Source organism: Sturnus vulgaris, chromosome 7, assembly GCF_052056855.1.
Source record: "Sturnus vulgaris isolate bStuVul1 chromosome 7, bStuVul1.hap1, whole genome shotgun sequence".
Classification (NCBI taxonomy): Eukaryota; Metazoa; Chordata; class Aves; order Passeriformes; family Sturnidae; genus Sturnus; species Sturnus vulgaris.
This window is the reverse complement of record NC_142249.1, coordinates 9690149-9703737: the sequence shown is the minus strand read 5'-3', so window position 1 is coordinate 9703737 and position 13589 is coordinate 9690149. Positions and strand designations below refer to the sequence as shown.

At 39.2% G+C, this 13589-nt stretch overlaps 1 protein-coding gene across 1 annotated transcript; it reads right to left on the bottom strand.

The window, feature by feature from the left end:
* Window positions 1-293: 293 nt before the first annotated feature.
* On the bottom strand, window positions 294-12890 carry ZC3H15 (zinc finger CCCH-type containing 15). Its single transcript, XM_014880955.2, has 10 exons — window positions 12642-12890; window positions 10656-10757; window positions 8003-8114; window positions 6326-6478; window positions 5111-5202; window positions 3891-4073; window positions 3063-3209; window positions 2757-2861; window positions 2405-2531; window positions 294-2198 (listed from the first exon to the last, which is right to left on the bottom strand). Exons 1-10 carry the CDS (start codon window positions 12717-12719, stop codon window positions 2005-2007), a joined length of 1293 nt encoding a protein of 430 aa, XP_014736441.1. The 5' UTR covers window positions 12720-12890; the 3' UTR covers window positions 294-2004.
* Between the last annotated feature and the right edge of the window lie 699 nt (window positions 12891-13589).

Genomic DNA, 13589 nt, shown 5'->3' with positions numbered 1-13589 from the left:
ATTTCACTCCTATGCAAGGTGACTGTTTAAATGCCACCTGTACAAAGGAGTTGTGCAACACAACTATCCTTTTAGACCCAAGAGAGCCCAGAGGCACTCTCTGCCTATCCATCAGTGTTTTATTAGCTGAAATTAATGCCATTCCTCCACTGTAAAATTGAAGTAACATGAACAAAATGTTGGCAAAGATTTAAGCTATTTACATCAGTGAAACAGCTAAGTATTATCAAAATGAGTACTATATACAATAAACCAACCCCTAAGACACAAAACATAGCCATTTTCATCCTTGATAATGATTAAATTACTTTTATTCCCATTTAAAATATACAACTTTGAAAAATTATGCAACATACATTCAAATGAATTGCATTCTTAAGTGTCCTGATAGCCAGGTATCCTATTGCTGGCCAGTATAATACAATAATCCATCAACTCTATATATGTATGGCCACAGGAGAAAAAACTGCATAAATAAATATTTATATCTGATAGTGCAGCTTTTCCTTAAACACTTACATTTAGAAGTCAATTTCAGTAGGCCTCTTTCTCCCAAGCACCGCTTCCTATTCCTACAGGAAAAACCTAATTCCACAAAGATCCAAAAAAGGCCAAAAATTCTTAGTCTGCTCTTTTAGAAATAGCATTCAAGATACACGATTCAATTCAGCAGTGCCAGAAATAACCAGTGAAGCTAACATTACCACCAAAAGCAGCTTGGGAAAGCTCACTAACAATGCCATAACTCTTACTGGTCTGGAAAAAGTGATTGAAGAGGTTTAGAAAAATCAATTGGACTAATGATACAAAGGGTATCATTAGTACAGCAGTAGTGTGGCAGACACCACAGGAGTTTGGCAAGGAGGCACAGCCTAATGCCCCCTGGAAAAGCACCACTGCTGAGAAATCTTGATGGCAGACACTCAATCCATTGGAAAAGGACACGCTGACTTTAGTGCAGTCTGCAGGGTACAGCACCTGAGGCAACTTACCCCTGTACAACTTCCTGTTATTTAGAGGACACCAAAGGGATGACAGGCATGTTTTGGACTGTAACATCCCTGCTCTGCAGAGCCTGAAGTCTTCACTAATCTACAAAAGACAGTGGGGAGAGAATGAGACTGGAATAGCAGTCAGTGATGTACAGCAGGTATTACATCAGTTAATGGGCGGGCAGGGAATAAGAACAGCAAGGGAGAAAAGCTGGCTGCTGAATTTTACACTGCATCAAGAGTAGACAAAAAAAACTGTAACTGCAGGTAGCCCAAATTTAACTGAAGCCAACATCATCACTTCTGTGTCAAGACTGCAGAGAAAAACATCTACCACTCTATCAGAAAACCCAGTTCTTAACAGTTTGGTATGATATCCTAACTTAGCAGAGAAAAATCAACACAGGTATTTTAAAGTTGATAATTTTTATTTACAGATTTATTGGCAAAAGGTGGTGGGAAAGTCCAAAACATTTTAAACAGAGGGCACTGTACTGTATTGTATGAAGTATCAGTTCACAATCTTCAGTATCCAGCTGATCAAATAAAGCTAATCACCACTTAAAGAAGCATAATCTGCATCAGCTCCATTAGAGTATCCTGCCTAAAAACCACTTCAAGGCAGTTTCTAAATCAACACAATCACTAATAAAAATGCAGTTTTCGAGAAGAATGTATACTTGGATTTTTGTACTGTACCTGATGTCAAATTGCCCACTTGCACACTGGCAAAGCAGTTACACTTCCTACTCTTAGTTGAAAGTTGTAATCTCACTGTCTGCAAATTCAGCTGTCGGGTAATTCTGAACTACTCTGAACATTTTACTGTGAGCATAGTCAAGACTGGAGTAGATGAGATTGAAGGAAAACATTCCTGGTATATCACGTGCCCACCATATTCAGCTGCATAACCATAAACATCTTGTTTAAGAATTCTATTCAAAAAGGAGAAAAAATGTAGTCAGTTTTCTCTTTGTCACATAGGTTTAATTCCTCACTGGAGCTTTTTAGTTCATTCTTCTAAATCAAGAGTGTTTAGTTCTTCTTCTAGTTCATCCAAGTCCTCTCCAGTAAAGAGATTTTCATCAACTGGAACTGCATCAATTACTCCGTTTTCTAATTCCCCATCTCCATCATTATCTTCGTCTAAATCATTTTGCTCGCTGTTGTTTATATCGCCACCAGAAGCTTCACTTAATTTATTATCTGAAAATAAACATAATTCTTAGGCATTTCAATGTCACAAGTTTCTTAATTCACAATCCTACTAAACATGCTTTCAAATGTTGAAATTATGAACAAGCTACTCTATTTGAAATTCTAGCAGACTTATATTGGCCAAATTGCATGTACCTGGTTAATATGCAAGTCTGGATCATCAGCTATGGTAACAGGAAAAAAGAGTAACTCACCATCTTTTTCTACTGAAGTGTATGTGCTGAATCTCTCTGGACTAGCCACTGTAATGCCAGTCTCCTCTACTGCCTTGGGGACATACAGGTTCAAATCTACATCGTTTATGCACACAGGGTCTTCACTCTAGAAAATAAACCAAGATGCTCTCCATGAATTACTCTTCCACAAAAATCCTCACTTCTGCACCTTCAACAGGAGTCATCTTCAACAGGAACCTTCTGATAAAATATACTCTGTGGCAGTATTAAGAACCAAGCTTATTAATTTCATTTTAAGGGCTTTCAAACTGCATTCAGGTTTGGAAAATGTCAATTAAAATATTCCTTGATTTAATCCTGTTTCCTTTACCTCATCATCATCTCCTGCTCCTTGAACATAATGGGTGTCATCTGCTTCTTCATCATCTGCATCAACCAACTCTGGCCGGAACTCAAAAACTTCACGTCCACTGATCTACTCACAATAAAAGAAACCTTCAGTTATCACTTCATGGAATTTATACTGCTTACAAAACACACAAACAAACAAGCCACAAAAAAAAAAGAAAATAAAATAGCACACAATAACAAGCAAACGAATTTCAGGCCAGCTACCTCTTCACCAAACTTTATTTACTTGCTCTCCTTACATTAAGAATTGGACTGTAAAACTTACCACCAATGCTTTGCCAGCTTTAAAATCTGCTTTCCTCCTCTCCATATCTTGTTCAGCCTTATCAATTTTTTCTTGTCTTTTTCTTCTCTTCCATGCAATAAAACACTCTAGAGTAATTTTGGTAACATTTGGTCCTAAGGCAGCACGCTGTCAAGGAAAGAGACTGATTAATGCTAGAAACTCTTTCCAAAGGCTGTAACAAATTTGATATTTAATTACTCTTTTCCAGAAACTAGTTGAAAACATTTCTGTCCAACTCCCTCTTGACTCTTATACATGCATCATTTTCTTAACGTAAGACTCAACGTGCAATTTTCCAGTTAGTGAGATGAATTGGCATGAAAATTAGTAAGAAAAGTAGAGGGGGAAATAAAGGAAAGACAAGAGCTCAGCTCTGCTCAAAGTGACACTGCCAAGCAATGGTGACAGAAAGAAGAAGAGCAGCAACACCTTCAGAAGGCCTTGTGCTCTTGGTGTTGCTGCCTCATTAGAGAGTTACTGGAGAACTAAGACAGTGAGCTGGGGATGAGAAAAGCCACAGAAGCAGTTGTAATGGATAAATGAGAAACAGCAGTTAAGAAATAGAAGTCTCCTAATAAGAGTAAGCAACAGCTGCACTAAGTATGCAGCTATAGTTAATTCTATTCACTAAGTAATAGTTTCTAAACAACATGAATCAATGCTATGCATCCTTTACCCCACTTCATACAGCTCTAAAAACATCTCATAGCTTTTTATTAAAAATTCAAAAATTAAAAAATTTTTTATGTGTCTCTTCAGAGTAATGAAAACAACTACCACCAAAAGGTACCTGTCTGACAACTTTACCTCTTTTTCTATTAGATCTTCTAATGAAATTTCATCTTGCTTTTCTTCCTTCTTTTTGTCTTTTTTTAATACAAAGCCTGGAGGGAGGGCATGGCGATACATACAGTTGTCTCCTCCACCCGGACAGACCCAAAACCATCCATATTTGTTGTTTTCAATAGCATCAAGGAAGTATTTGCAGACCTGGATAAAAAAAATTGGTTGTTAGCACCGTGTCCTCTTTCCATCCATGTCAGAAGTTCAGTAAGTCCAAGTCAGCTGTGCTCGGAAGAGAAGGAACACGTGAAATGCATTGCTACTAAAAACAGTAACAAAGTAGTGAAACTGAGTATCTAGAATTCATGTAGTCAACAGCTTTTCCTGCCTCAATATGATCCCAATTAAAGAATACTCCTGTAAAACCAGCAGCATATCTCTCTCTGCTCACTAACATTGGTGCAGTTTTAAACAACAGATTGCAGTTTTAAATTGCATCTGCCTCTCATGTTGTTCAACCTTCCAGCTCTGGATCCTGAGGTAAAGATGCCATTCTAGGACTCTTAGCAAGCAACTCATAGTTTATATTTAGCCACAGCAATGTTTAACTTTTGCAAATATAGGTGGTATCAATAGACTATTTGATTATTTCTTATTGGAAATTATGTGAAATAGTCCCAAGGAATGAAAAAGGGATTAACCCATTATGCCATTTAGTGCAGAACTAAAAATATTGTTGAACTTAGAGCCCAGGAACTACAAATTACTCTCAGTTCATAAATTAGGAGAACATTTAAAAGCCTATAATGCTTGTATGTCACTCAGTACATAGGTAAGTCAATATATATCACAGCCACTGCAATAACAGACTTCACTAATCACAATACTTGGATTTTCTAAGCAATTAGGATGCATTAGATATGCTGCTGAAATCTTGAACATTTCTATAAAACACTTCACCTACTATCCATTTGTAATGCACATGAGAAAACTTTATGGACTGAAAAGAGCTGTTGGGTGGGTTATGGTTTCCTTTGTGGTTTTGTTTTTTTAATTTTAAAACATTTTACTAGAAATACTATCATTTCATTTTCCATCTACTCAGAATATTATTATTGTAATATTCCATTCTAAATTTTTACATAATGATAAACACATCTAATGCCAGACTGGACTGCACTTAATTCCTTATAGTACAGCTCAACTGAAAAAAAAAAAAGAAAAAAAAAGAAAAGAAGACATACTATTTGGGTTTTGGGTTTTTTCTTTTCCGCCTCACCATGCTTCTTGTTCACCACTTCTTCCAGCTTCTTCTCATCCCAGTTGTCCATTGTATCTAGAAAAAGACAACAGATGCATGATGGTTTCACAAAACAACAGAAACAGATGGTTTCACAAAATATTCCAAGTACTGAACATTGCCAGCAAGCTGCTTTTCTGCCCAGTAACAGTTTTAATATGCAATTCTTACATTTTAAGTAGCTTATACAAGGGAAAATAAATTCAGGTTCTTAAAATACTGTTTTCAAACTCTCCTATGCCACTCAAAAGACAATTACCTCAAAAGCCCTAGAAATTTTAACTTTTAAATGCATAAAGTGTGCTTTAGTTAAACACTCAATAATGTGTCATTCCATCTGTACAGTACTGAGTGTGGACAAGGCAAAATAAGAAAAACAAGACAACTGAATAGAAGAGAAGGTTGGAGGATAAAATCCAGAAGTACACCTAATCTAACTTGAGGCTTGAAAAAGATAATACCAAATTATCTGTGTTAAAAGTTAAAAGAAGGTTCCACCAAAAGAAGCAAATCACCAATAACAACATTAGCAGTGGATCTGTGGGATCCCATCAGATACATTTAGGATGCCAGAGGCTAGAATTCAAATAAAGACTGAGACACGAGGAAATGTGAAAAAAACGAATTCTATACAATCTCTAATCCTTGCTAAATAAAAGTAAGATCCAGAGTACTTAGCCAACAAGTCATCTGGGGAGAGAAAAGTTACAGAAAAAATTGCAAAGTATCCCTAAAGGTAGAGCTTTGCATGTTTGGCCAAACACTTGTAGCAGCTCTGGAAGGCAACTCTGGGTGCTCACTGCACTTCCTCCTTTTGCACTTCCCTTCTACAGAGCTTAAGAGGGAAATAGCAACTGCAAGAAAAGTCAAATACTGTCCAACTTCTGACTTGTATGACAGAACACATGACACTGCACAAGTGAAAAATCACTATGAGTAGGTCATACTTCTTTTTCTAGGTGAGGTCTAAAGGACATTTTTGAGAGCACACTTGGAGAAAGTTTCAGTGCTGTTCAGAACTTTGAACGTGGTTCAAAGGCATGGGTTGCCTTAATAGCTGCTCTTCAGGATCATAACCACAATATAAAAGACTCTTAATTTTAAAATTCCAGTTTCAGCATCAGAATAGCTTAGTAGTAATTTTCTACAATTATTATACCTTTTTCAAGGTCTTCATCTCTTGCATCAATGTAGACACTTCGTTTTTCGCACTTCCTTTCCAATGACAAATCATGAGAGAACTTGCACTTGTCTCCTTTAGTGCACTGTCCTTGCTTGAAGAAAGCACAAACTACAGATTTTGGGTCAGCACCTGAGCAAAGAAAGTTTCTATATTTTAATATTATTTTTAAGCAAAAGTTATATATTAGAAATTCTGAGAATATCGAGGATATGTAGAGAATGAAAATATGTTTTAAAATTAAAAGTTATTTGAAGTGTTCATGGTAAGTACATAATTCATGTCCTGAACATGCCAAATTTACTTTTGTTGCATGGTATTTACATTAAGTATGAGAGCTGCCACTAAACTATTTAAAGAAATATGGTGTGCCTGAGTAAATTATTCATTTGTGTATTACAATACATCAGAGACCACTCTGTGCAACTTCTTCCCTATACATGAAGCTATTCTTGCCTCTAGTACACAGTAAAGTATCTTCTGGATGTCAGCCTTTTCCTAATAGATCAACAATACACTACAATAAATTACAATAATTTAACCCACACTCACTCAAACCACTGTCCTCTTTTAAGACTAGAAAGAAAATGGCCAAACAGAGACCCCAAAATAAGCAACTGTTGCTCTAGTATGAACTATCCAATCACCCTAACTACAGTTTAAGTAAAAATCATCCCACTAAAGAATCATTTGACCATTAAGAAGTCATTAGGAAAAGCAATGAAAGAAGCAGGTCTAAGTATTTATGAGACATGAGACTAAATCAGAAATACTTTACTTGTCGTGGTAAATTAAGTTCTCAAGGAAGATTTTAGGCTTTAGTTTTTCACATGATGCTTCACTTTTGCTTTGACTGAAAGTGATTTCAATATGTACAGCAATAACTGTTTAAAATGCAATCTAAATATCCAATTAATATTAGTTTTCTGAAATAACTCAAAGTCAAAAACTGCTTGATTTAGAGAGAACTGATACAGAAAGCTGCAGGTCACAAACAGAAAAGTGTCCTTTGCTGCTGATCAGTGCCACAATGAGTAAATACCAGGTTTGCTTGAAATGTATGAAAATCATGCTTCTTTTGTCAAAAATTATTGCACAGAAGCTCCAGAAGATCGATAAGTAATAACTTGGTAACGTCACAAAACTTCTTTGTTCAATAACCAACCTCAAGAGAGATCCAAACCAAAGGCTACTGCTCATTATGAGGTTAGATACAAGTAACTGCAAAGTATTTACTGTTCTGATTTGAGTACAAGCCTTCTGTTAAGACAAAAGTTATGATCTTATATTCTTTCTTTGGATGTTCAGGCCTCCCTGGGGAGACAGACTGTTTTAAACAAATACCATCACACACACACAAAAATCATGCCACACATTCAGAAGCATCTAACTGATGAATCAGAACACAGCCAAGTATCGTCAGCTGTGCTGACAACATCAATGTAGCTTTTGATATTTCAGTGATCTACAGACCCCAGAGGAATTCCCAAAACAATGTCAAATCATGACTGACAAAATACTTGGCACACTAGGTGGATGAGGAAATAGTCACACCTATTTCACTAAAATATCAGCTGGTGTTTTTGAAGGGTTATTATACCTTAAGTAGTTATATGAATAAGAAGACATAAATAAAGATAAATCAGTTAGTCATACCTTTGCTAATTTTCTGTGCAGCAACCACAGGCTTGAAGAGCTCATTTAATTCTTGCAATTCCTTTTTCTTATCTTCTTTCTTTAATTTCTTCTCACTTTCTGATTGAGCAGCCTATAAATATAAACCAGGATGCCAGGACTCACTTCACATGAACTGCACGTTAAAATAACCAATCATTCAAAATTCGTTTACAAGGGCAGGAATGAAACGACCTGTGATGCCTGAAGGCTCAGAACTGCTGCTCTTGTGTGTGCAGCTGGTGCCCTTTATTGGCACTGACCTGTCCCACAGGAGGGACAGCAAATCTGCCAGAGAGGAGAGTGCTGGCAGGTACCTTTAGTGTCACAGTGACCCCTACTGCACCTTCACAGGAAAAGCCAGTGAGAGACATCGAAATTTCTTGTTCTTTTGCAGTGCAACTACTTCAAGATCTGCACCAAAAAAAGCCTCCCTTGAGTCCCCTACATGCTGCTTTGCTCTTTCTTCTGATCTATACAGGTAGAAATTCCAGGAAATCTGTCCATAGAAGTTGAAAGTGCTTTTAGAACATTATTTCAACTTGGATCAACTCAATATCTGAATGTTTCATTGCTTAACTAAGGACCAAAGACAGGAAAACAAGCTCATCTAGGAAAGGAAAACTGCATATATATGGAAAAAAAATACCTGAGTCTGCCTCACCCTTTTTTGGATAAGTCAGAGCAGGTGTGTGTCTATACCAAAGCAGGATGAAAACACATGAAAGAGGACATGGCAGAAACATTCTTAGATCAGACATGAAAGGAGGTTTTAGCAAGGTGGGGTCCATCTCTTTTTCAAGGCAACAAGTGACAGGAAAGGAGGCAGTGGTCTCAAGTTACCCCAGACAATGTTTAGATGAGATTTTAGGAAACATTTCACCACTGAAAGGGTGGGTTCAAGCATTGGTGGACCCACCATCCCTAGAAATGCTCAAAATGTGTAGATGTGGCACTTGGGAATATGGTTTAGAGGTGAACAGGCAGTGCTGGGTTAATGGCAGAACTCACTGATCTTAGAGATCTTCTCTACCCTTCTGGATTCTGTGTTTATCTGACTCTTGTCCTTTTGGGAAGCCAGTGAGACTAACACCACAAACAAGTATGTATAGTGGAATGTTAAAAAAGGAGCTTTGTTCTTATGGTGAATTTGGCAAAAATACACCATATTGTTTTAGAAAGGAATTAGCAACTTGTCTAGTTTTCCTACCAAAAGTTCACAAATGCTATTTTAAATAACACAGACCCACGTATGTCAACTACAGAAAGTCGTACTTTAAGAATGCTTTTGTTTCTCTTCAGTGCTCTAAAAGCTTGAAGATGAAGCTTGTCTTAAAAAAAAAACAACAAACCAACAAAAAACAAACGAAATCCCCAAAATCAAAGAAACAAAAAAACCACAGAAACAACAAATCAAAAAAACAGGAAAAATAAAAACCAAAACACCCACCACTAAAGCTAAAACTATGACAGCATTTCCATTTTAATCTCATGACATGAGGAAAACTGCTTTAAAAAGTTCTTTGTCAGGGACAATCCTAACTGAAAGCTATTCTATAAGATAAGAGGTATAATCACGTTTAAAAATTTGGTGCTGACATCCAACAGTCAACAGCTACCAGCATTTGAGAAATAGCATTATTTTAGGCTGGCTATTTTACATATTGGTAATTGTACACATGCCACATATCCAGGGATTTCATACACAAGTTTCAGAACTGTTTGAATAACAGCAACGTCCTTGAAGTGACATCAAGGAATCTTTTTTTTTCCACAACAAAAAAATTATTAATGACCCAAATACCAACTTTACTTTTCAAGTTGGGCTTGCCATGCTAGTTCATCCTTGTTACACAAGGAATGTATTGCAAAATCATGAATTAACGCAAATGTAGTTATTTTACAGGCTTATTCATAGAACAGAAAGCTGTGTAAATCTAGCTTCCCTAGCTCTGTAGGAAAAAGAGACCTGGATCATTTCCATTAAATCCATGTCATGAGTATAATGTAAACACTGTATCTCATTTTATTTAATCATACAGAAGAGCCAAGTTGCAGACAGCGGCTCAGAATTTCAGGTTTTTTGACCAAAGGTTTTTCACCGAATAGATGGAGACTTGACAGACTTGTGTCCACTTAAAATTGCAATAAATACTTCTGTAAGTAGAAGAATGAGAACATAGAGGCTTATACTTTTATCTTCTTTCAATTCCCGTTTTAGTAACAACTATTGTTCATTTAATTGCTCCCTATTTCTCAAATAAGGTAGGAATTACAGAGAAAAGAATGCAACTGTACTTTGCTGACAGCGAGTACCTACAATTTAATTTTAGGTATATCTTAAGTTACGAATTATGCTATTCTCAGTATACTACGGAGACAAATGCTCACCCTGACTACTTGAGTTTGGATGGGATGAAGTTCTTTTTTCACAACAAAAGCTAACCAAACAATAAACTAAAAACCAACAAACCCCCATACTTGGTACTGCTTTTACACAGGTACATAATTTACAGCTAGACAAGCTCTGCATGACAACTGTTAGCTAGATCTGTGCCAGTACCTGACCATCTGTACACACAGTGAAAGATGATTTGACTCCACAGTGGGAAAACATTCCACAATAAATACTTACCTGACGTGGATTCTGCTGACCAAACTTAACCTGGTGAGTCACAGCCTTGATAAACTTCTGCTGCTTTGCTCCTTTTTTATTCTTTAGGCCAAATGTTTTGTCCTAAACCAAGAGATAAACACAGCCACATTAATTAAAAAAAACCCAACAAAACAAACCACTGGAAACACCACCCTTGCCACTCCTCTCAGGCTTCCAGTAAAACAGAGATTATTTCCACAAGCAACACAAAAAACACTGTGGACAAAATTTAGGCTCCTCGTATCATCTTCAGAAGTGGCTTTTCACCAGAACCTGCTGAATGTGGCCCCTGTGTGAGCTCTTGTTTGTACCACCAGACCTCCCCGTGCCCTGGTGTCAGTGTGAGCAAGGACACACAGCGTTCTCAGGCCTCCCAAGGCAACAGGACAAGAAGTCTTTGGAGACTACCCAAGGAACATCTAAGGAAAACAGGACAACTTACTAGTCATAACTATTGCTGGTTTCTCTTCTGTCTGCCTGAAATCACTCATTACTTCTATCTTCAATTATTCAGATAGAAAAGTGATATATGTTATATAGATGACTATTACCACATTTTTATGTTCAAGTATTAGAAGCTTTTCATTTTCTAACTGTACTAATTTGAAATTAAGTCTTTATCCTATATCAGGTCTGGACAGGCGTCTCTACTTCCTAAAATCCACTGCATGAAGTTTCTGTTTACTGCCTAAACCAATTCCTCCTCTATATTTTCAGCTTTATTGTTAAGAAGTTTCTATACCAAATCTATGAAAAGTTTCTTATAAAAAAAAGAAAACGCAAAAAAACAGCTTCCTTTCACATGAGTAGCTGAGGCAGAAATTATTTTTTGTAACTCAAATACCTACATTAGAAACTTATCCATGCCTTTGATTTGATACCAACATTTTCCTCCTTGGAGGAAAAAGTAACAGATGTTCATACAGTGAAAATAAGTCAGTTCAAATATTGTTTTGGAAGTCTGAACAATCCAAAAGGATATTATAAAATAATTACAAAATAAACAGCTCCAAGCTTCCAGAGTTGTGGTGTTTTCACTTACAACATTTTCCCTATGAACAGCAGCTTCCGTGTTACTTGGTGCTAACTGGAGAAATCAAAGAAAATTTATCATTTACACACTTGATTTCCACTGTAAATACAGCATGGAAAAGATAATCCTTGTGTATTTGATTTATATAAAAATCTATTGTTAATAATCAATGCCAGCTTTTCCCCTCTTAGCTACATTTCTTAGTAATAAAAAGCAAAACTTTTCCAGGGCAGCTGCATTCAGCAAGAATCTCAGCAACTCGAAAGCCAGGAGAACACAAAACCAACTGCTCTAACCTGACCTTTCCAAAAACCACAGAAACAACAATGTGCAACCTCAGACTTAAAGGAACACACTCATGACACGGGTATTTCACCTGACCAGCATATTTCATGCCGATAATTTAGGCAAATATTTAAATGTCTATAACTACCCTGCTTGTACTCTCAGCATAAATTTACACACACAGGACAGACAAACACACGCACCCCTCTAGCAGGTTCTTTTTTTGAATCTGGTCACACGGGCCAAATTGTAACAAAATCTGAGTGAGGAACCAACGCATCATGAAGGTGTGACGGGATCTGGAGGCCATCTGGTCCTACCCCCAAAAACACAAACCTACACACCAGCGAGCCGGACTCTGGGAATACACGGACACCCAGGACACCGGGATGAATACGGGAAAGGGCGAGGAAAGAAGACAGCACAGCAGTGTTGTCAAATCACGGTCAGGCCCCACGCAGCTCGGGCCTGGCGATGTCCCGGCTAAGGCTGGGTGCAAGCAGTGCAGAGAAGCCAGTGCTTCCCCGGGAACAGCCAGGTTTCGGCTCTGTGATCCCACCCCCAGCCGCTCCAGCCGGGAAGCCGCAGGGAGCGGCAGGGCCCAGCGAGAGGCCGTGGCGGGAGAGCGGCGGCCTGGGCCTCCTCACCTCGATGATCTTCTCCTTCTTCTTCTGGTCCGCCTTCTTGCTGCCCCCCGCCGGCTGCTGCTGCTTCTTGGGGGGCATGGCGGGGCGGGGCTGGGCGGCTCCCGCGGGGGCTCGGGCCGGGCCGGGAAGGGCCGGGAGAGGCCGGGACGGGCTCGGGCCGCGCCGCCGCCGCGGGGGAGGCGCAACGGGTCCCGCGGGGCACGATGGGAACGCGCCGCGGGCCGGCCAATCGCCTCCCGGCAGGCAGCGCGCGCCGCGTGACGTCACTGAGGGAGGGGCGGGGTTAGCGACGCCAGGCGCAGGGTGGACTGATGCGCGTGACGTCACTGCGGGGTTTAGTGACGGGGAGTGCGTGAGGGAGCGGGACGGTTCTCTGCGAGGTGAAGGCGGCGATTCCCTTCCCTTCCCTTCCCTTCCCTTCCCTTCCCTTCCCTTCCCTTCCCTTCCCTTCCCTTCCCTTCCCTTCCCTTCCCTTCCCTTCCCTTCCCTTCCCTTCCCTTCCCTTCCCTCTCCGTGGCAATGTCCTCACAAGCGACGCGATCTGAACGGACCCCTCAGGTTCTGCAAGGATGGGCGTGCGGGTCACGTTTGTTGCAGAGCCAAGCACAGTCTGAGCTTTCGAACTCTAGGAAAAATATGCAGCCTTAATAGATTTAGGGGTATTAACTTCTTCGTCCGAGGGGGGATTAAACTAATTTTAATGGTCATGCACGATGCGGGGAGGGTACATGTTCAGGGAGGAATATGTAGAAGGCTGTACCTTGCCAGTGCCTCAGCCACTGGGGAAAAGACAGAAAGCAACATGCAGCGGGGATTTAGGATTGAAGTTTAGGATATGTGCTCCAGAAACTCGAGAGAGACTCCAGAGGGGTATGGCCCTGTGGGCTTTCTCCCTCTGTTCCAATAAAATTGATTCTTCCAGGACTCCGCTGTTTCCTTCATGGACTC